Source organism: Notothenia coriiceps, unplaced genomic scaffold (genome assembly GCF_000735185.1).
Source record: "Notothenia coriiceps isolate Sejong01 unplaced genomic scaffold, NC01 NC01_scaffold00024667, whole genome shotgun sequence".
NCBI classification, from domain to species: Eukaryota; Metazoa; Chordata; class Actinopteri; order Perciformes; family Nototheniidae; genus Notothenia; species Notothenia coriiceps.
The window spans coordinates 5,111,659-5,135,159 of NW_011357368.1; the positions used below are offsets into that span (position 1 = coordinate 5,111,659).

At 40.8% G+C, this 23,501-nt stretch overlaps 1 protein-coding gene across 1 annotated transcript in view; it reads left to right on the forward strand.

Annotated features, from left to right (window-relative positions):
- The window catches only part of LOC104955441 (ephrin type-A receptor 7-like), a 337,623-nt gene that overhangs the window by 104,546 nt on the left and 209,576 nt on the right, over positions 1–23,501 (forward strand). The window contains exon 3 of the mRNA XM_010782768.1: positions 4,731–4,886. Coding sequence (XP_010781070.1) covers positions 4,731–4,886 — 156 coding nt within the window. The remainder of the gene's footprint in view (positions 1–4,730; positions 4,887–23,501) is intronic.

Sequence of the window (23,501 nt, forward strand, 5' to 3'; positions counted from 1 at the left end):
CGTCGTCGTCGTGTGTGTGTCGTCGTCGTCGTCGTCGTCGTCGTCGTCGTCGTCGTCGTCGTCGTCGTCGTCGTCGTCGTGTGTGTGTCGTCGTCGTCGTCGTCGTGTCGTCGTCGTCGTCGTCGTGTGTGTGTGTGTGTGTGTGTGTGTGTGTGTGTGTGTGTGTGTGTGTGTGTGTGTGTGTGTTTGTAAAAGAGACCTTCATAAGAGTTTGATGGTAATGAGAATTCATCTTGTGGATGTTAACGCTGCCTACCAGCTGAAAGAATTAGCATCAGATTCAGCATCAGCCACACAGAGGGCACTGATCTGAATGAAAGCTCTCTGAATTATTGATTTCCTCCTACTGGGATCACATCCTCTCTCCATTGTATCCCTCCTTCATGATATCACCTCTTTTTCTTCCTACATGCCTTATAAGCTTCTGCAGAAAAAAACTAACTAAACCCAGATATTACAAACCAGTGCCTGAGTAAAACTGCAGCCAAAAACCAATGACGGCATCATTTTGTGTGTGTTCATTTGTGTGTGTGTGAGTGCAAATGTCTGAAGCAAAACTCTTTTAGTGTTATTAATATTAATTATGTGTGCTGTCAAGGATTGAAAGCAACATTTCATTGCTCACATTCCTTGTATTAAGTGCCTCATGATTTATTAATGGGTATGTTTAAGGTTAGAGAAAAGAAAAGGGAGGAAAGTAAGAGAAGGGCAAACTATAAATTGATTTCTCCCCTAAAGACAAAAGTCTATTAAAGTCATTTGTGACCTCATTGAAATGTGGATTATTTGGCCTTTTTAGGCTTCAGTCATTAGATGGTGAAACTGTTGGGTATAGCTCTAACTGTCATGTTGATCCTGAATAATGTCCCTTAATTTATCTGGTTAAATTGATACCACACTTCTCGTTTTATCCTGCAACAAAGGCTCCACCATACATGCTACACACTTTACTGTTAAATATATATATATATTCCCACTTAAGATGACCTTAGTCTCTCCCGCTGTCCCTCTCATCTCTCTCATCTGTATGCATCACATGTCTCTGCTTATCTGTTTACTGCCTCTGTAAAGCTGGAGGAGTCCATTCTCCCTCCCTTTAAAATGTCCTCTCTCAGTACACTGCGTAACCTACCGTCTTTCTGTCTTTCACACACCATCTGTCTGTCTCTGTTTCTCCTAAATATCTCTCACACCAGTTGGTCTCCTGCCTCAACCCCTCACCCCCTCCCAAAATCCCCACACCCTCCTCCTTATACAGTAGGACTTGGCATGTCGCTGCATATCTATATTATTGCACCTTGAAGAATGTTGTCTGTATGTGTGTGTATGTGTACGCGTGCTATGTTCTATTTAATCGAGGCTCCCTGTTGGCACATCGGACAAATTGATCAGTTGGTTTGCCAGCTGTCCTGGCAGTCTCCTTCTGTCTCTCTATTTCTCAAACCATCCCCCCTTTCTCACTTCCTGTTTAACTTGTGTACCTTGGCAATCAAAAGTGAAAGAAGAAAAAGTATTGTAATGATTGGAGTGGTCTCCCTTTTTTTGTTCTGCCGGCAGATACATTTTGGAGATTCTTCCATTCTTCCATCGGCAGGTGTCTGCTGGCCCATTTTGACTGACGTGACCTTCCCTGGCATCGGCTGCTGGCGTGCTTTCCCATGATCCCATGCTGTGGAGAATGATGGGCAGCGTGCAAAGCCAGCTCCTTTTGTTATCTGAGCCGCACATATTGTCTTGATACACCCCTATCATTAGACACACATTTCCAAGGTGGGCTGGCTAAATGTGTGTCCACGCTGAATTGAAGAGATAAGTCACATCTGCAGCCAGACACCACTATGGCTAGCTTGCTTTTAAGCATGATAGGTAGAGAATGCAAAACCCATTTCTGTTCTCATAGATCTATGCATAATGTGGCCTTGATTCGGCTGCTATTCACGCTTGATGTCCTTGGCGTGGTGAGGGATGGATAGTGGCAGCACGGTCAGGAACAAAGAGAGTCTACTCCAGTGCTGTGTGTGTGTGTGTGTGTGTGTGTGTGTGTGTGTGTGTGTGTGTGTGTGTGTGTGTGTGTGTGTGTGTGTGTGTGTGTGTGTGTGTGTGTGTGTGTGTGTGTGTGTGTGTGTGTGTGTGTGTAGTAAGTAGTAGTAGTAGTAGTGTAGTAGTAGTGTGTGTGTAGTGTGTGTGTGTGTGTGTAGTAGTGTGTGTGTGTGTGTGTGTGTGTGTGTGTGTGTGTGTGTGTAGTACGTAGTGTAGTGTGTGTCGTCGTCGTGTAGTAGTGTGTGTGTAGTCGTGTAGTGTAGTGTGTAGTGTAGTAGTGTAGTAGTGTAGTAGTAGTAGTAGTAGTAGTAGTACGTAGTAGTAGTAGTAGTAGTAGTAGTAGTAGTAGTAGTAGTAGTACGTACGTCGTAGTAGTAGTAGTAGTAGTAGTACGTAGTAGTGTACGTACGTACGTAGTAGTACGTAGTACGTAGTACGTAGTAGTACGTACGTACGTACGTAACGTAGTAGTAGTACGTACGTAGTAACGTAACGTAGTAGTAGTAGTAGTAGTAGTAGTAGTAGTCGTACGTAGTAGTAGTAGAGTGTGTGTGTGTGTGTGTGTGTGTGTGTGTGTGTGTGTGTGTGTGTGTGTGTGTGTGTGTGTGTGTGTGTGTGTGTGTGTGTCCATGCTTGGGTGTGCTGTGAGCTGAGAGCAAGAGGCTTTTCTCTTTGTAATGACAGACATTAGAAAGTCGATTACAAGGTTTTTACAGCCTGCAACTCACAGGGAAACACACATGTACACAGGCGCAGTAAAACACACTCACTTACTCTAGTCTGAGCCAGGAGAGGCTGACGAGGCCTGCTAATCGATGTGTGATGGCAGGACTTTCATGCGCGTTTGGAGTAAAATTGGCTGAGTTAAATAGGTGGTATAACAGACACTCCTTTCAGCTTTCGAGCTTGTGTCTTGATGAACGTTCATAGGCCAAAATAATTTAGGGACAGCAGCTTTGTGTTGTCTTTGCACCAGCTGTGTGTACCTCAACTTGGCTGTCTCGCAGACAGGACCATCGTCTTCTTTCTGCATAATTGTTTTCTAGTGTGACACAGTGCCAGTGGAGGGAGAGGAGCTCTAGCATCTTTACCCACACAACTCTCAAGACCTCTACATCTGTGCTCATACCTTAAATTCTATCACTATTTCAAATGTTGCTGTTGCTCTCTTGAAGGGCTGGTTGCAGAAGTAGCTCACATTGCTAACATCAGCTAATAACTTATGCGTCTTAGTTGGCTAAGTTGCCGACATTAGCCAGTCAGTAGGGACAACTAATTGGTATTGATTGTTTTAATTGTTTGCCTCGACTTCATTAAACAATCTCATCCTTATTTTTGGTAAGCTTCCAAAGCGAGAGGGCTCTCTAGAGTGTCCTCACACAGGGAAAAAAATTGATTGTGTGTTTTAGGAGTCTTCAGCACTGCCTCATCTATCATGTTCTTGTAACACAACACTTCATTGGGCCTTGTCACCTAATAAACCAGCAAAATGTCACTTTGTGGACAACAAAATTCATTGTAAACTTGCTTAACATGATGTGTTAACTGTACACTGTCCAATGGAGTACTATTGTTGAGTGGATACAGGCTCTATATGAGCTGTGAGTGCCTTTTTAATATCAGTTGGGTTCATGTTTGGAAAAGGGAGCTGTTTGGAGCATAATAGAGTGTTGAATTCAGGAAATAGAAAGAGATGGGCAATGTGCGGAGAAAGGTAGAATGCAAAGCAGGGATGAAAAATAAACTGATCGGGGGTAAACAGATATTTAGGGAGGAATATCAAAACGGAAAAATGAAGGAAAGAAAGTGGAAGATTGAGCATACCAGAGCTTATAATGTAGATCTGCTGTTTAGCATACAGTCAATACAAGAAAGAAGAACAAAGTATTGAGCGGTAGCTGGCGGCCTGATTTCACACCCATTACAAAGGCACGGCTAGTGGAAAATGAAACTGCATAGAATCATAGTGTAAAATAACCTGCCCGTTGTCACACATGCATTGATAAGCTACTGTGATATGGTTTGTATTCTGGTGTGATGCTCATGTAAGTTCATGAGTGCTTATCACTATCGCCCGCATTCCCACCTTTTTCATCTTGCAATGACTGAACAGGGAGACATTTTTTAAAGCTAGCAAATAAAGTTGGAAATGCGGAAAACAAAATGAAGTTAAGGGGGTTTTGCAGTTGCGTGCCTGCTCATTGGTTTGGCTTGTTTTTCTTTGCTGGTTCAATCTAGTAGCAGGCTTTGATGCGATGTTCCAGGGCCACTGATCACACGTAATGTTAGAATTGTGTTTGTCAGACGGATTTAGCCCATCTCTCTACTTTACCCCTCTAATCATATATTGTATTTCTTCTCTACTTGCCTCTAAACTCAGTTGCTTTACATTTTTTCTCTCTATTCATTCCTATTTCTTTCTCTCACAAATTGAAAGCGAGATAAAACAACTTTTTCTTTTGCCATCAAAACACTGCAATGCTTCTTGAAATGCTGGAGTTCCGTCGTAAAGAAGTGAAAGTTATATAACAAGTATTTGTTATTAGTCCCTCTGGAGAATATCTCGGTTTCAAATTCCTTCTACGCAACACAGTGGGAATTGCGTTCATGCTGTTAAAATATGACTCTCAATGTGATATCAATTTCTCTGACATATCTAATGAATGATATATCTGTGTGTTTTTTTCCAGCGTGTCCCCATGGATCCTACAAGATGTCCTCCAGGCAGCAGGAGTGTTTCCCCTGCCCGGCCAACAGCAAGGCAGAGGAGGAAGGATCGGTGGAGTGTGTGTGTGAGGAGGACCACTTCCGAACCCCGCTGGACACACCCTCAGCCGCCTGCACAAGTAATACGATTATTTTTGTTTGTGTGTATCAGTGGCGAACCGTGTCTATCACAACTGAACCTTCTGTAGACACATTTACATTTTATAACATTTTATTCATATAATTAAATAGATTTTTTTGTTTGATTTATCTGAGTGTTTCAAGGTATTCTCTGAATACCTTGAAGGCCCTGCCGGTTCGCCACTGGTGTGTATGTAGACCTTACTTCCACACCATATCAATCACACACTGTATCCTTTCCTTTTTGCATTAAGTGAGCAATTTCATGTTTGTGAGCCAATCATTATCACTCATGCCCTTGCTGTTTGCCTCTTTATACATTTAAAGAGCGCTTTTACCCGTCCTTCACCCCAAATCCTTTTATCCATCTCCCTTTTTTTTCATCTCAACACCTATTCTCCGTCTGACCTGCGCCCCTTTCCCCAGTCTCTGTCTCGCCATATATCCTCATCCTCCCATCCCCAGCTCCTCCTCATCAGCCCATTTCCATGTATCATCTCCCCCAACCTTCACCTCTCCTTCACCTCCTCTAGAATTGAATTCCTTTCATGTAGAAAAATCCATCCAAAAACATGTCAGATGTTTCTTTTAATCATCCCAGGAGGCTGTCTAACAGCTAGAGACGAGTCTTGTGCTGCTTTTGTGATTATAACGTTGTGAGTTTTTCAAAGAGGTTTTTTTTTAAGATCAAAGAACATGTATCTTTGAATAACCATCATTTTTTCCCTTCATATTTAAAGTGTTAGTTAAACACTACATTTGCTGTTTTGTTTGAGAAAAAGATAAAAAGAAGGGATATTATTTATTAGACTTGGTAAATGTTAAGGATGTCAGTTAAATCCAATCCTTGTTGTTCTAAAAGTGAGAGAAAGGATCCTTTTATGATCTTTTGTCTAAAGATGGGCTTTTCCCCCTCCCTACCTGCGCCTAATGATATACACACATTATGTCTCCATCCACTTCATACAGTTTTCCTGCCTTTTAACCTTTATCCCTTTTTACCCCCCACCCATCTTTCATCCCTTATACATCTCCCCTAACATACTGTATGTATTCCTCCAGAGAGCCCATCAACCCACTTTCCCCATCTTTTAACTTGACCTTGGACATTCTCTCCACCTTTTATCCCGACATTACAGATCCATTTCCTGCTAAACATCCATTATCTACCTCTATACCGGGCCACACCATTTTTTTCCTACCCCCCTCCACTTTTCCCTTTTTGACCCCTGATCAACATTCCACTCCTTTCTTTATGTCTTTCTCCTTATCTTGGCCACTCATCATTCCTCTTTCTACTAACTGTCTCTTCACATTTCCTTTCCTTTTCATCGGCTTTGTCCATGCGCGTTATCACCCCTCATTTCTTTCTTCTGTCAAACTGAAATCTCATCCCTTTATCCTCGAGGGACAAATCCCATGATCTGATCCCCACTGTCTACGCATTATCCATTCATCCCTCACATATTACCTTTTTCTCACCTCTTCTCACATACCGATACCCTTCTCCTCCAATGAAGATGCACTACAGGGCCAATAAGACACAGACCATACAGGGGAGCTCTATTGATTTCTACACAGCGTATTGATATGGCTTAGTAATTAGATGGAGGAATAATGGGCTCTATGGACCGTGAGTGCTGAGGACAGTAAAACCTGTGGGGTCACAAGGTCTATGCGTGCATGCTTGTGTACGTGTGTACATGCGTGTGTGTGGTCATACTAGCTTATATGGTAACGGCGATGGAGGGGTGTGATTACAATATTGATCGCTGAGCTCTCTGATCCCGGTGCGATAACATTTATAGCAGCCTAATGACCACCTTAATTACACTATTGATTCCGTAATTATGATCTTCCCCAGATTTGGCTAATCCACCGCATGGTACCCAGGAGAAGGAGAGAGATAGAGACAGCCGGATGAATCTAGAACTGTAGGAATAAAAGAAAAAAGTAGATTTAGCTAGATTAATGAAGTTTGATATGTATACCTTATCTTAGCAATTAGATAAGTAGTTCATTTACCCTATCCCTTTGCCATTCATGCCTAAAATAGTCTACTTTGTTTAAAACAGTAAGAAGTCTCTGCTGTCTTTTTTAAATGATTAGCTCTATATTCCTTTACTTGTATCCTATAATATATTCAAAAATATTGCATTACAGAACATTTAAATATGTGGTAGTGGCATTGAAGAGTTATTCTATGGAAACAGTGGAAAGAAATGCCCCACTTGGGATACAGAAATATTTATTTGTATTTATGTTTGCCAGAGTGGAACTGCCGCTGACAGGAATGTAATGGTAATGATTGTAGCATAATAACTATAACAAAAAAAATGTGTTCAAGTAATGCATTTTCTTTGTGAATGTGCAAGTCTGAAAATGGATTTTTGAAAACCAATGACTTCCAGGAAAAAGAATTATTTTGCATATTTTATTTTAATCGTTTATTTAGCAGGCACAATGCACAGTAATGAACAGTTAAAACATTCAAATCTGTTAAGCGTAACAGTGCCAGATTTAGCTTTGAGCTCATTTCCATCCGCAATCCCTCACATAAAACATTTAAGAAGATTACATTTTACAAACATATGATAATGCCTCACGTAAAGAAATGCATGAATGCAGAATTAAGTGAGCCTTCGAGCAGAAGTGTAAAACAACAAGTATGTTATCTGCTTCAGAACATCCTAAACATATTTATAATTAAAAACATTATTATAAATTGGACACAATCACTTTAACTTAAGCCATTGTTTTGTGTGTTTTGAAGTGCAGATGTTGCCATTCTTTGTTTTTGGTGTACGCCATATTGTTCGGTGCGACCAGATGTGACATAAAGATAATAGAGGAGGTAAAACCAAATGCTGAATAAGACATTTTTGGGCAACCATTTTGCAAAGCTATCAACAAGTGAAAACACAATGTGAAAGGGTACTCAGAGCGGACAACGTTGTGGTAGCAGCCTGTCAATCTCAAAGTAACCAAGCCCAAAAACAGACACTGCTTCATTGTCTTTTTTACCTTTTTATTTATAACTTATGAAAAACAAATATATATATATATATATATATCATGCTGTGTTGAAGAAGTCTTTAAACTACATCTTGAGAGACTGATAAATTACAATCATGTTTACAATGTGAACTGAAGTAATAAAATAAAGAGAGAAGTGAGGTAATTTTCTCATAGACTTCTACCGATCTGGTCTTGTTTTTTCGACCCGAGGAGTCGCCTCCTGCTGGATATCAGAGAGAATGCAAGTTTAAGGGATTTTCGCATTGCGTCACTTTTCGTACCTGAGATTGCCGCCCTGAACTACAGCCCCAGACTGTACGCCAATTTGACAAAGCGGCCAATAGTAACGACTTTAGTGACCGTAACATGATGCCATTTGGCCATAGATTAAGATATGGAAATGTTTTTGGATGTAAATGATACCCTTGAAAAGCCCTCTAGAAGTAGTGCTACTGAAACTAGAAGTTGAATTACATCCTAAAACTATTTTGTAACTTTATAATTATAATAGTATTTGTTCTTTAAATGCCCTTCCTTAGTTGATACCTTATTTTTAGTGTCACTCATGGACAATGGAGTCCAATAGTGGATTCATATCATGAGTCACGGAAATCTTCAACCTTTCTTCAGGGAAATGTATACATCTGGGCTCTTTATAGACTTTATTGGAAATATTGTGAATACAGCATCAAGATTTCATTTTCTTAGATTTGATTCATTATGTTGGAGCAGCATTCGACAGGGAGTCAATGAGTCATAAGTAGACAGGGGAGGGGGGTACAGAGACAGATGGAGAGTTGAGAGAAACCAAGAGAGGGGAGTAGGTAAGGTTTTAAATTACTCATTTTGAGGATGATGAGAGAAAAAAGGGAAACTTCAAGAGAAAAAAAGGCCGAGAAAAAACGAAACTACATGGAGATGTGAATGAAAGGCCCAGCTGTGTCTATGTCAAATGTGTGTGTGTTCGCACGCTGACTGCTCTCCGGGCTTATGCAACTCTGTGCTCAATGTGTGTGTGAGCTGTGGTGTGTGACGCCACGCCCGGAGCTGCACACCGTCACTTATTCATTACACAGAACATGCACACGCATACAGGAACACATAAACAATTCATGGCCTTTAATGGACCTTAGCGCTATTCAGCATGCATGTGTCAGGACCTGGAGGAAAAGGCACAGGACAGCCAGGGCACTGACTTAGTGAAGAGATTAAGTAGTTTAGCCTTACTTTTTCAGCCCTTTTTAATACTGGCTGTATATTAAAATTGTAGATGTGGTTGTTGAATTTAAAGCTAAATCTGGATTAATTGGCCTTGATAACTCCGGTATAATCCAGTAACACGTTTTTATTGTCCTGTTTTATCTTCCGTGATGCATGTGGCATATCACAACCCTCCCATCAAATCACATACATGTTCCAGGAGAGTTAAATACCTTCGTCATGGTACCTCACCTTTATTTACTTCTGGTGAGTGAAGGATGTGTTCCACGCAGTACTGTCAATGTCACTAGATTATGGGAAAATGTGGTATCCATGCAGATGTTTACACAAAGGGTAAAGTCATTGTAGGTCATCCAAACCCATGAATTGCTTACTGCTTAAGTGCTTTTCTCTTTCTGCATCATCAATAATCCCTCTTTTATCCAAATCCAAGATTTAAGTAATCATCGTAGCAACAACTGCACGTGTTGATTTGCCTTTACCCACGAGGGTCAAATGATTTTCATCAAACCAATTGTTTCTTATCATCATATCCTGGATGAAAAGGTATTGTCACATGATGAGCAAACTGAGCCAATGATCATAATACCCAATGCACTCAGTCCAACAGTCATGTGAAAATGTTCATGCTTCAGCAAAAATGATGTTTGAGCATTCTCTTTTCATGCAGGTAACTATGTTTCATGTTATTGCTTTCATTTACCATATTATCAAGCCCATTTCCATAAATGCCCATCCCCACATTTACATTTTCTGAAATCCCAATAAGTGGATAACAAGAAGAAGTCTTTGAGTGCAATATTTCAGAGCATTGCTGCTATGATCGCTCCGGGGTGTATAATAGGCATGCCATGATTAAATAAAATGTAAAATCCTCTTCAATTGCTGCATAACAAATTCAGAAGCGAGGATGTGTTTGATTAATTATTGATGTTTTTAAAAGAGAGAATACAGCAGTGGGAAGTAGTGGAATACAAATACTTTGTTACTGTGCTTGAGTACATTTTTCTGGTATCAGTACTTTTCTCCACTACTTGTTTTTTTGACAACTTTTTTACTTTTACTTCTTACATTTTTAACACAAATACCTGTACTTTCTACTTCTTACTTGTTCACAACAGGTTTGTTACTTTAATTTGAATCTGCATTTGGTGGAGTGATCATTATAATTTAGAGTCAGACTCTAAATTATAATGATCACTCCACCAAATGCAGATTCAAATTAAAGTAACAAACCTGTTGTGAACAAGTAAGAAGTAGAAAGTACAGGTATTTGTGNAAACAAAATGACAAAGAAGTCAAGTTTTGTACGGTGACAGTTGAGGAGCACTTATTCAGAAGGAATGGAAAAGAAAACATTACCTGCCACTTTCCCCATCACGATGCGAGGGGGGGGTGCAGACCCAAATTAATTCAGGCTCAGACTTATGAATATGCAAACAGTCAAACTGCAACGTGTACTCAGAAGTCAATCAGAGTTCTGAGGAAATCATGAGGTGACACGAAGGGGGTGAGAGACAAATCTAACTGTGTTATTATTCAAACATCTATTAGTTAATTGTTTCTGTTGATTTGACCCTAAGTGGCAGACAGGCATACTGTTAGCAGGTCGAAATCTATCAAAGTGCTGTATTATAGGTTAGTACAATTTTGACCCTTTACGTTTCGTTTTTCGGATATAATCTATTTTATTATCTTACTCTACTACAATTCAGAGCCACATTTTGTATTTTTACTCCAATACATTTTGAATGGTTCCAAACCTTTATGCCGTTTATAGGAGCAGTGTCTCGATGGGATCCCTTATCATTGTTTCCAAAGCATATGAGTTAAACCTCTTCAATTATTCGCAAAAACAAACTAAGAAAAATAAAAGAGATCTGAGAAAAGTGTTTATTCCCTTTTCCAAACCCTATTATCATAGCAAAATACAAAATAAATGCCAACTTTACTTTAAATGAGAGCTTTCATTCTTGCTTTTATTATTGTTCCTGGAGTAGGAATAATTATTTTCAAATTGTGCTTTAAAAACTTTTGCTTACTGATCTGAAAACGTATTTCTTTTCATTGCCTCCAATGTCTGCCTCCCTCAACCTTCCATCTTTATTCTTCTGTACCGTGTGCATTTAATTTCTACCTCGTCCGCTTGCTCCTATACATCTTTGAATCTTTATGTTCCTTTTATATATCCTCCATTTTATCTCAAGGCCTTACGGTCCTCCTCTCATCTCCTGACTCCCGTACCCACGCACAAGAGCTTGTAAATATACTCTGTATTTGTTGATAGCACCATATGGAAATATATAGCTCTATAGTTAGCAAAAGAAAGTTTCTGTTTGCACACCATTTTGAAGAAAAACATGAATTCTCTTTTGCTTTTTGCTCCGCACTGCATGCCTCCTTCCCCCTGCACCCAAAAGGCATTCTGCTCACAATGCTCACCTCTCCCCCTCCCCTCACTTTTATATATTCATCCCTTTCTCCTCTCCTCCCTTTATGCATCCACCTCTCATGTAGCACCGCGGGGACCAGGCATCTAAAGCCTGGCCAGTAATCCTCTCAGGATATTGAAATGCCAATCCTTCCTCCTCCCTGACCCGCACCTCCACCCCATCTCCGCAGCCTTCCTGCCTCCCTCTCTTCTCCCCTGCCTCAGCTAAAGCGCTTTGGATGTACCACTGGGGGCCAAGACATTCGACGCAAGTGTGTTATGACCAGACACACACACACAGATTCAGAGGCTAGACGTCATTATGGATTCCTTTCTGGGCCATCCACAAATCAAGCATGAAGCAATGCACAGAGCGTATAGCATGCAAGCATTGTAATACATGTATATGAAAATGTCGTCATACATGTATGGCCTAGTGCATGTAGAACACACACACACACACACACACACACACACACACACACACACACACACACACACACACACACACACACACACACACACACACACTGTATGTGCATCCCTAATCCACATAAGGGGCCCCATGAGCCCAGGGCAAAACTATTTACCCAGCCCATGCCCCCATCTCCTCACGCAACTGCAGCCATGTTTCTATCCCCCTCTCTCCTCTTTCCCTTTTGTGCATCAACCCATCCTTGACACACCATGCAAAAACTCCCCCCTTCCCCTTGGTGGCCTGGGGAGTCCTGATAAACCCCATCTGTCTGGAAGGAATCCACTCCTCCACCGTGCATGTGCAGGCATTACGTTCCAAGAGATGAATTCAATTTGTATTTGGGTTTAACGGAGGGCTTTAATGTCACTAGATTTAATATAGTATTAATCCTCTAAGAAAGACAATCTAAGTATATGCATACATGTAAAAGGAGTCCCTGTGTGTCTATGTGTGTGGTTGTTTCCTTTTTTTTAATTTTTGGCCTTAATATAGCACCCGTTAGCACCTTACCTCCCCGAGTCAGACGGTGCCCTTTAATCCTCAGGCTTTCTTGGACCCTCAGCTGCCAGCTAAAACACACCACCCGCTGCTAACAAGCGTACCGTGCCCAGAAGAAAAAACTAAAATGGTACAGTAATAGAAGAAGGGAAAAGAGTTGAAGAGAAGATAGATATAAGCAGAGGGGTAGCGGCAGCTGTGATTATAGGTACAAGCAGACAGGCGAAAGAGAAAGGGAAGATGGTGGAATGAGCGGTTGTGGATTAATTGAAGGAAGAGAATGGAGAGAAATGATCGTCTACGAATAGTGAGCTTATAGGGAGAGCAGGATAAGGTGGGGGCAAATGAGGGAGGAAATAGGAGGTAAAAAAAGAAGAAGAAGCAAGAGGTAATAAAGAGATGATGAGGTGGCAAGAGTGAGAGTGTGTGTGTGCAGGTGTGTGTTAGCTTTGTTCCAAATCCCTGCTGCAGTATTCATAAAGGTCAGTGAGTTTTGATGGTGTACAATCTTAGTGTGGAGGCGCAACCACATGTAAAGACACAAGGTTTGAGTCTGTGTGAGGAGGGTTTATATTCTGTACTGACATGGCTCCACGGGATTTAAAATGACTGTCTGCTCCTGAAAGTAAGTTCACTACTTTAAAGACTCTCCTACCCCCAACAGTGTTCTCTGTTGAATATCTACGATACAATGAACCTTTATTGTCAGATCAAGTACGACATTATTCTCGCATCACAGCTACTTCATTTGCAGCATCAACAAAGCCAAATATTTAAGACAAGAAACAGGGAAAATGCTTTTAACACAAACATTACAATCACTGAAGACAATATGATCAAGCCGCTATAATGTATTGTTGATCCCGGATAAAACTCCATATTTTATTTTAGGGTATACGGGTGCAAAGAGAAAGAGTTTCGAAACTTTAGGACCCTGTACCTCAGATGTAATGGTTACAATTCATATTCATTATTCAGGAGATGGTTTGTGCCAGAGACAACATTGGTGTCAAGCCAAAACATGTTATTACGGTAGATTGATTTAATGTGAAGGGTTTTCATTGGGCCTATCCTGTATAAGATTGAATTCTTATGGGTTTTAATTTGAGCTAAAACATTTTGGTTTTGTTACTGTTTTGGTTTTGTGATGTCTGCCATGGAGATATATTTTAAATGCTGAATATTTGAATAAGTGTTAATGCATATTGAGCACAAAAAAAATAAAAATGAAAAAAAACATGTAGTAGCCTACTTACAGGTTTAACTCATTCTTTTGAATTAACTTAATTAATGGTTTCTTGCATGGTTTTTGTTTACCTTTATAATGATTTTTTATAAAGAAAGAGATATTCGTATGAAGCAAGAAGAACCATACTTACTTAAATGCATGAGCACTGACACATTAACACATTTCAACCTCACTTGACCATCTTGATGCAAAAGGGTTGAGGTAACCTTTAGTTTGCAAACCGTTAATCTGGACAATGGGAAACTCTCCTTGTGATAAAACCATGTATTTTAACAAAATCTGACATGGAAAAGGTGAAGTCAGGGGAGGTAAGACGAGACATGTGTAAAGTAATTCTAAAGCACATATCAAAATCCAATACCAGCTCTGTCTCTCTCTCTTTTCCCTTACACACACACATACACACATTCGGCATTAAACACCACGCACCAAATGTCAGTCTAAATCCTCCCTGACACACAAAGTCTACTGAACCCCTGCAAACACACTCCTCTAACCCCTTGTCCAATCCCTTTGGATGACAGGGTTAGCGGGACAACTCACACCCTAATACCCCATAATAACCACAAATCAGCGCCATAGCAACTGCTGACAAGACAGACAGACAGAGAAGGGGAGATAAAAGGGAGAAAGGTTGAAAGAACTCTGGGGACGGGAAAAATAATCACCACAGGTTTGTCCTTTTCTGATATAATGTCCCTAACCTTGGAGCTTGGTGTTTTCAGCTATAGCTAAATCCCTTTAGACAGCTGGAGCTTGTTAGCCATGTTAGCTTCAGCAAGGCTATCATATTTCAACTGATGTCAGATAAAGGGTAAACTATGAGCAGACACAACATACTCTTGTTAACAATTGTCTAAAGCATTTTTGTTTCTCCTAGTTGGTGCACTCAAAAAGACTTACACTGTAAAAACGAAAACTTAACATTGTTGGCCTACATAGAGTTATCTACATTTTAAGTATTTATATCAACTATATGTATTAAGTTTCCTGTGTAAAGTTTATTTGATTTCACAAGTTAAATTGGAACATTTTAAATTATGGGTTTGAACGGTTTGAACCGTTTGAACTGAGTGCTGTAAACAGGGTCTCCAACTGAAATCTGCAGGGGTTCTTATCTACACTCTCCATTTCCCTCATGTGGGGCATCTCTGCATTTTTCAACTGGACTTTATCGTCCAAAAAGGTGAGCACTTTGTTTGAATATTGTCTTGAAACTTTGATCATATTTTACAGTAATTGAATATTCAGTTAGTTGAGTTGATTACTGGTTAATGTGGTGCTGTGGCCACTCAAAACTCTAGTGCAGACACTTGCCTTTAAAATTTGAGTTTTTTAAATTTTTATAGCGGCTAGACTGGAGTACGAACAGAAAATGTATTGACAAAAATGCAACTTTTATAAGATGACTGATATTCTGTGTCATATTCACAGATATTCTGTGTTTGTAAAAAGGCACAAATCGGCTAAATCAACTTATTGCGTTTGTCTGGCTACTTTATCTCCAAACAACATGTCACTATGAGTCATGTTTGACGGATCAGGAATAGGATGCGCTACAAACACTTACGGCCCTCCACACAGCGGCGTGCGTTGAAGCTTCAACGCTTCTGCCCATTCACTTTGAATGGGGTGACGTCACGCTTCGCCGAACTGCATTGTGGGGAGCGTAGCTACGCGTTGCTCGCGTCAAAAGTTGAGCTTCGACGGAAGCGTCAGCCAATCAAATCCCGTTTATGAAAATCTGCCAGTACAACTGCTAGCCAACCAAACCGCGTGTATGCTGCGAGAGCCATACCGCAGGTCATTTCTACATGTTCCATAAAATGGAGGAGAAAATAATCATTGCGGTAGTGAATCACCCGGTGCTGTATGATCAGTCTCTGTTCATCTACCGGGATACAAACCGGAGGAGCCAGGCATGGAGGGAGGTGGCAGAGATAGTGGGTGAAACTGGTAGGTTTTCGCCTGTTTGGGGAGTTTATATCTAGTGTACCTCGTATTAACATTGAATGGACAGCTAGCAGGCATAGAAAGTATATATAGCTGGCATGGAATGTTTTTTGCTTTGTATGTCGGGGGCGGGAGATTCATGTGATTGGTTGTTGGTCGCGTTGCTCGCGTTGACTCCCCAAGCTTCAGACACGCCCACCGCCAAGCGCCAACGCACGCTGCTGTGTGGACGCTCCGATAAAGCCTTCCTTTAGCTTCTGCCTCACCCTAACGGAGCGTCCACACAGCAGCGTCCATGTTTAAACGAGATACACTGGATATAAACTCCCCAAACAGGCGAAAACCTACCAGATTCACCCACTATCTCTGCCACCTCCCTCCATGCCTGGCTCCTCCGGTTTGTATCCCGGTAGATGAACAGAGACTGATCATACAGCACCGGGTGATTCACTACCGCAATGATTATTTTCTCCTCCATTTTATGGAACATAGAAATTACCTGCGGTATGGCTCTCGCAGCATACACGCGGTTTGATTGGCTAGCAGTTGTATTGGCAGATTTTCATAAACGGGATTTGATTGGCTGACGCTGCATTGTGGGAGCGTTGCTCGCTTCAAAAGTTGAGCAATGTTCAACTTGTGAAGCTTCGGCGGAAGCGTCAGCCAATCAAATCATATTCCAGTACAAGCTCTAGCCAATCAAACCCACGTACTTGTGTGTCCGGGGCTGGAGATTCCTGTGATTGGTTGTTGGTCGAGTTTCAGACAAGCTCACCGGCAAGCTTCAACGCACGCCGCCGTGTGAACGCTGCGTAAGGGAGTCTGGCTGTCCAGATGTTACTCTTACATAATATTTACAGATGGCAAACAAGAGATCCGGGCCACTAAAAAGCACAGACTTTCATTATAAATACCCGCAACAATCCCCTTAAAGCTTCCATCTTGATCTAAGTAATGAACCACAACATATAAAAGACCCAATGCTTGTTTTTAGACGTCTTACTCCCTTGAATTAATAAAGTCGGAGTACATCATTACAAACTGTTACAGCTCAGTAGAAATTAAACAGAAAGCCATACTGCATGCTGCTAGCATCGCAGCACTCACATATGACTAACAGTTCTCCATTCATTATGCAGCTCATTTCTAAGAACCAATTTCCAATCAGTGGCACAAACACTCCTGCCATTCTCACTTTCTCATTGTTTCTCCATCACCTGCTTCCTCGCGCAACACTTTTCAATCCCTCTGCCCTTATATGACATTTACTTCATTATAGCTACCTGTCTTATACCAACTGCATTTGCAAATGAAGGATTTGCAAACAGAATTTTGTAAAAAAACAGTATGCATAATAGGTATGACAGGTATGGTATATTAGATTCAAGCCAGACTGTGTGTGTGTGTGTGTGTGTGTGGTTGTTCTTTTCACACTTGAAGTCCTCCAAATAGTGCTGTTGCAGAGCAGGGTGACAGGGCTACTTGGCAAAGTGCTTTTCAAGCCTCTGGCTAATGGCCTGCTGAAGGCTTCTGCTGATGAAAATGAGATCACCTCCACCAGGCGAGACTTTTGTGCTCCGTCTGCAATGACTGGCACAGTACGGGGAAAGAGTCTGTCTTGCTAAACACAAATAAGAATCAGTCTACTGGATGCACATTTGGTTACATAAAGCCCTATGTGTTTACAGAACTTTATGTTCATGCATGCATGTGGAGTGTTAACATAAATTACAAGCGTAATCAAAGGTCACTGTGTGTCTGAGTGTGCATACATCTATTTATGAACATAGACTTACACAGCACATGCAAGAGTGTCCATGTTTCTACATCTGTGATTGTGTATGCATGAACGTTGTGGCTGTTTGTATGAATAAGCAGCCAACCCATGCATGATGAATTAGCAACTCTGTACTCCAACGTTAAGAGAAATTAATATACCTTTATGAAACCTTAACGTCAGAGGTGCTTTTTCACAAAGCTAAGGCAATAGATTAATCGCGTGAGGCTGTCTTGTAGTAAACGGATCACAAGAGATTACATTCTGCAAAGAACAAACCCAGAGCGAAGATAATCTTTTCCCCACAGCCAGAGTTTTAAACATCAGCACAAAGCAAAACACCACTTTTGCATCTTAATCTCCTGAAAAACAAATACTGTCAAATAAGCAAGATCACTGTGGACTTTCTTAAAATGTGGCCTAAGTAAAAGATATTCAAATTAAGAGACACATGCAGTGCAAGCTAATTCAAAATCATTTAGAGCTGAGCTTTCCAAGTGTGTTGGGTTTGTCCTAAGTACATCCTCTTCATCTTTCTTTTTTTAAATGCAGTGTGACCTCATTCTTGCTCAGCTGTTTTCCTGAGTGTGCTGGCTTGTAAATGTAAAATGCCCTTTCCCTGCACATGCTGTCATGTGAGTGAATGTGTGTAGCGTGTGTGGTTGTTTTTAAAGGTCAAAGTGGGACTTACCTGGCAGGCTTGTGGACACGTTGACCAGGGTGTAGAAGCGCTTGTTGGGCAGCAGCTCTGACACTCCGTTCAAGGCTTCGACAGTGAAGGTGTAGTTGGTGTTGGGGAGGAGATTGACCAGGGTCACCGTCCTCTCCGTCAGCCCCACCTGCTGAGGGACGAAGCCCACACTCGTCCCACACGGCTCACACTGCCTCCCAACGCATCGCCGGCACCCCACGCTGTAGGTCAGGTCCACCCTGCCGCCTGTGTCCGAGGGTGCCGCCCACTCTAAGATCAGTGTGGACTGCTTCAGGGTGTACTCCAAGTCTCTAGGCGGGGAGGGGGGCCCTGGAGAGTAAGACAATTGCATTTTGGATTATTACAACAATCCCCGTAGCTAGGGGTGCACCGAATGGGAAATTCTTGGCCGAAACCGATACCGAAAATAGGAAACAGTTGGCCGAAAACCGAATGCCGAAAGGCCGAAAATGATTAATAAAATATAAATATATATATATATATATATTGTATACATTTTTTACCAATGTTGTTCAGCTACCTGATTATGGAAAAAGACATGATTATGGTAAAACTTAACTTAAATAATAATCACTATTATGGGTCCATAAAACATTTATTCAGCACTTTTGAATGCATACAGTACATTAATTCCAAGTCAAGTGCATTTTCTTTTCTCTGTAGGATAACTACAACAAAGTGCATTCAGAACAAAGCCAAGGTGCTTTAAAACTGCATAAACATCTAGGCCAGTAGGCCTACACCAAAATAGTGTAAATAAAGACTGTAACAGCCAGGCCTTCAACAACAACAAATGCACCTATAAATTTGGTAACCTAACGTGTTGTTGTGATGACGTAATCAAAACGCGGCGACAAGCACGGCGCGCGACCATGCTCGCGGCTGGCTCATAGCCAACATGTCTGCCGCTTGGAGATATTTAAAAATATCAGAGAGAGAGGTGCGGATTGCGATTTGTAAAACGTGTTCAGCTGACATTTCTCGAGTGTTTTGTAACTGCAAAGACTTTCACCACTTCCGGATTACTCCACCACTTGAAATCAAAACACCCGGACAAATATGCGGAGTATGATCAACGTAACCCTGTTCTCTGACATTCGGTGATATTTTTTCGGTGCTAAAACCCTTTCGGCCGAAAGCCGAAATGGCCTTTTTAACCATTTTCGGCCGATAATTTTCGGTGGCCGAATATTCGGTGCATCCCTACCCGTAGCCATTTTTTGAGAAAAAAAGGCACACAGAGACAGAGAGGGCACTGTATTCCAGAGATGGCTAAAGTAAACACATCCTTCACTCAAGTAGAAGTACAGATACTCGTGTTTAAAAATACTCTGGTAAAAGTATAACTACTGACTAAACTTCTTCACTCAAGTAAAAGTAAAGAAGTATGGGCTTCGAAATGTACTTTAGTAAAAAGTACCCAACTGTTTTATAGAGTACCTGACCTCCCTTTATATTAATGGAACAATTATGTCATTGTTAGCTAATGAATGTTTCCATGCTGAACAACGGCAACATGACAACGTTTTCATTGGTCGCTCTTCTTTAGAGACGACCAGGAAATGATGGATACACGGATCGTGTTCAAATCAATAGGCACGCAATCTGAGACTGCCAAGGCACACNTCGACTCCACTTCGAGCGATATAATTATTAACAAAGCACTTATATACTAATAAAGGACTGGCTTATCTAAAACCAGTTGAGTAGCACTTGAAATGTTTTGGCTCTATGAAACCTGATGTACTTATATGATTCTGTTTTCTTCAAGTTTGTATCTTGTTGGTTGAATGCACTTATTGTAAATCGCTTTGGATAAAAGCGTCAGCTAAATGCAATGTAATGTAATGTTGTGAAAATGTTAAAGACGTTAAGTATAAAGATGTATCGGTGTGGAGGCTATTGAGGAGTTGGACACCAGCTTTTACGCAACTGGCCTGAATAAGACATTGGTAAAGATGTGACTAATAATTATGAAAACATTATAAGCAATGAGTAATTGATAAAAGTTACTTGAAAAAATAAATACAAAGAATTTTTCCAACAACCCTTCTCTCTTACCATCCTGGTTGACTCACACATTTTGTTCATATTCAACAAAAGAGAATAGTCAGTGGGGCTGCCCAACTTCATCAACATTTTATCTGAAATGAAATATGGACTAGTGTAATACCCAAATTCGCAGCAAGCGCAATTTTATTTGAAAATGTTATTATATATTAAAGGTCACCTATTATGCAAAGTCCTCTTCTCCATGTCTCTTCTACATCAACATGTGTCCCCTCTTCTTCATGTCTCTTCTACATCAACATGTGTCCCCTCTTCTTCATGTCTCTTCTACATCAACATGTGTCCCCTCTGTGGAAAGAGACTCTGAAAGTTTCAGGAACAAAGATTCTCTCTCTTTTTGTCCTGATCCATTTCTATAAAAATGAGCTGATCAGATTTTGGCCACTTTATGATGTCATAACGATGTTTTGGCTTGTGTAACCATTAGCCAATCAGCAACCAAGGTAACCCCCCACACACACACACACCTTATCACCTGAATCTCCTCCTCGAGCACCATTGTGTTCTTTTTAACCAATCATCTCTCAGAGGGGCGTGGCCAGCAGCAGCTCATTAGCATTTAAAGCTGCAGTCACAGAATCAGCACTTTAGAAACAGGGCTGAAACAGACGGGATTATGGGATGCTGCAATGATCTGTTTGGTGTTTCAGCCAATCAGAGACAGGTTCTGTATATATCTGAGACCTGTGATATATTGATGAAAAACAGTATGATAGGGGACCTTTAACCAAATACCCTTTTTCATTGGCTACTCTTCTATAGACTTCTATTGCAAAAGAGATGTCTGTAAAACTCTTAACATGACACCTTTAATCATAGTCTGAATGAAAATGTAAATAATGAAATGTTAATATTTGTCTAAAGCTAATTGTATGTGTGTATCCTCTCATCATATGGGTTGATGAGGCGGAGGCTTTTCTTGTTCATAATAGTGGAATTTGACTATATCTCCAGGTCACCACTCAATTTAAAAGCCAACTAGAACCAGACATAATCTCTTTTTGCTCATGTGTTTGAGTAGTTTTCTTTAGAATACATATCCTCATTACAAACTCCCACCATAGATCCAGGACCCATTAAGATGTTTTCCTCATGAAAGCATTGTCTGCGTAACAGAAAACCACATAGTACTAACAGTGGTGAGAGCCAAACATCACTGTACACCATGTTGACACTTGTTGACAATACCTCAGTCAATGCATTGTTTAATTCCAATGTACACATGTTTTAAACGTCCGTACTTTCAGGACGTTACAGCTGCACAAAGAGCGGCGCAGCTCGACACTTTGTTTACAGGCAAGGGGGAGTGATGCTTGACTGAAAATGAGGCAATAGAAAACCAACTCACATTGCAGCATAGCGCATTAAAATGCAAAACCGTGAAACTGGAATGGGTTTTACTCCCCCCTTGTTTGAATGTCTGGGCAGCGCTCAGCAAACAAGGTGAAAAGAATGAGCTCCCAATTTTAAATAAGGGGAAAAAAAAGTGACAGAGAAAGACTTTATCTTTTCAAATGACTGAATTCAAATGAACTCGCAGTGCAACAGAAAATGTGTTCAGTTTAAACTGCCTGAGGCGGAGAAGGGGGGAAATAAACATGCTCTGCACGCCTCCTTTTGTTATTCCCCTCTCTATTTTGGTTTCAAAATGGAGCATCTTTGGAGGAATTCAACATCTCTGTCACATTTCAGATATATGGAGAAAACACGAAAGACTTTTAGATACAGAATTTCATCCTAAACTATAATTAAATGACTGCTTTGTCCTATTTAATATTCATCAACTCTCTGTGTGTGTTATTTATGTATTCTCTTCTTAATCATACAGGCACAGGAAAATACTGCACTATCTAGGAACCACGTTTTGCTTCTGGGATCGCTGTACGTCTGGATTAGAACGCTTCAAAATGAGTAAAGAAAAAATGCAAATGATTTCATTTCCAAGGTCACCGTGATGAGGTTTTCTGACACCAGGTTATTCGTGTGATACGTGGAGCATCAAGGTTAAACTGTTTTGATGTTTGTTTTTTTAGCAGGTGATCCTCGCTCTGTCTCTCTGATGATGCAACCTTTCCTCACTCCTTGCCAAACGGTGCTAACTGCAGCTCGGACAAAGTCTCCCGAGTGTGTTTTTTCTTTATTGGTGTGTTTTTTCCTCCATGCGTTTCAAATGCCCTCCCTAGAAGCACACCAAACAAATACGGCTGAGTTGTTTATCACAAGCGCTCGAATGTCAACTTGGCAAAACCTGCAGCTATAGCCGTTGTGTGGAGAGGAATGAGAGTAATTACACAGACTGACAGACATAAACACACAGAGATGTGCAATCAGAGACACACACAGTGTTGTTTTTCTATGATGAATAGACGGAGGCAATGCTTTCATGTTAGTTTACGGTGTGATGAAGCCATTTATTCCCTTGATTTTTTCTTTATTTGACATGACGTTACCTCTTTCTTGCAATTTCTTACCTCCGTTATCTCTCCCTACCTGTTTCTTGCCCTTTTTGACGTCTCTTTTCCCCCTTTTCCCTATTTTTCTGATTGGAGACTTCAAATTGCCACTGAATTTCATCATAAAACCCCACTCTGCTCTTACTGCCCTTGTTGCCTCCTGCCAAAACACACACACACACAAAGACATGCTAGCACACACTACACGCAAGCTGATGATAACATGCCATCAGAAGCCCTTATTATTCACGGTAACCACCAACAAATCCATGTTTTAAAAGAAAGGGAAACAACAGAAAAGAAAATTGGAAGTCCCACATTTGCAGAGAAATATTTATTGAAGCGTCTGTTGCACACAAATCAACAAAAGCCCACCGAGCAGAGGAGGGAGATAAGAATGACGGGAACATAACATGCAAATGGGCAATGTGTTTTCGAGCTCAGTGCTTTCTCCCTCTGGCTGCAACTAACCACTTTTCACACAAACCGTGCATATATTCAACCAAATTGAAATGCAGGTACAATCATTAAATACTCCTGGATTGTCCTTGGGGTTGCAGAATAGCACCTACAAAAACACACACACCCATTCATTCCTAATTCAGCTGCAAGTGGAGAAGTGTTCTTTATTTTAACTATAAATCTATATGTAAAGTCATGTTTGGCTTTGAATGATTATAACCAAACTCAGACTCATCTAATAAGGTGTTTTAAGTGTAAAAACCCTCGTGAAATCGCCTCCAAAGGTGTTTTG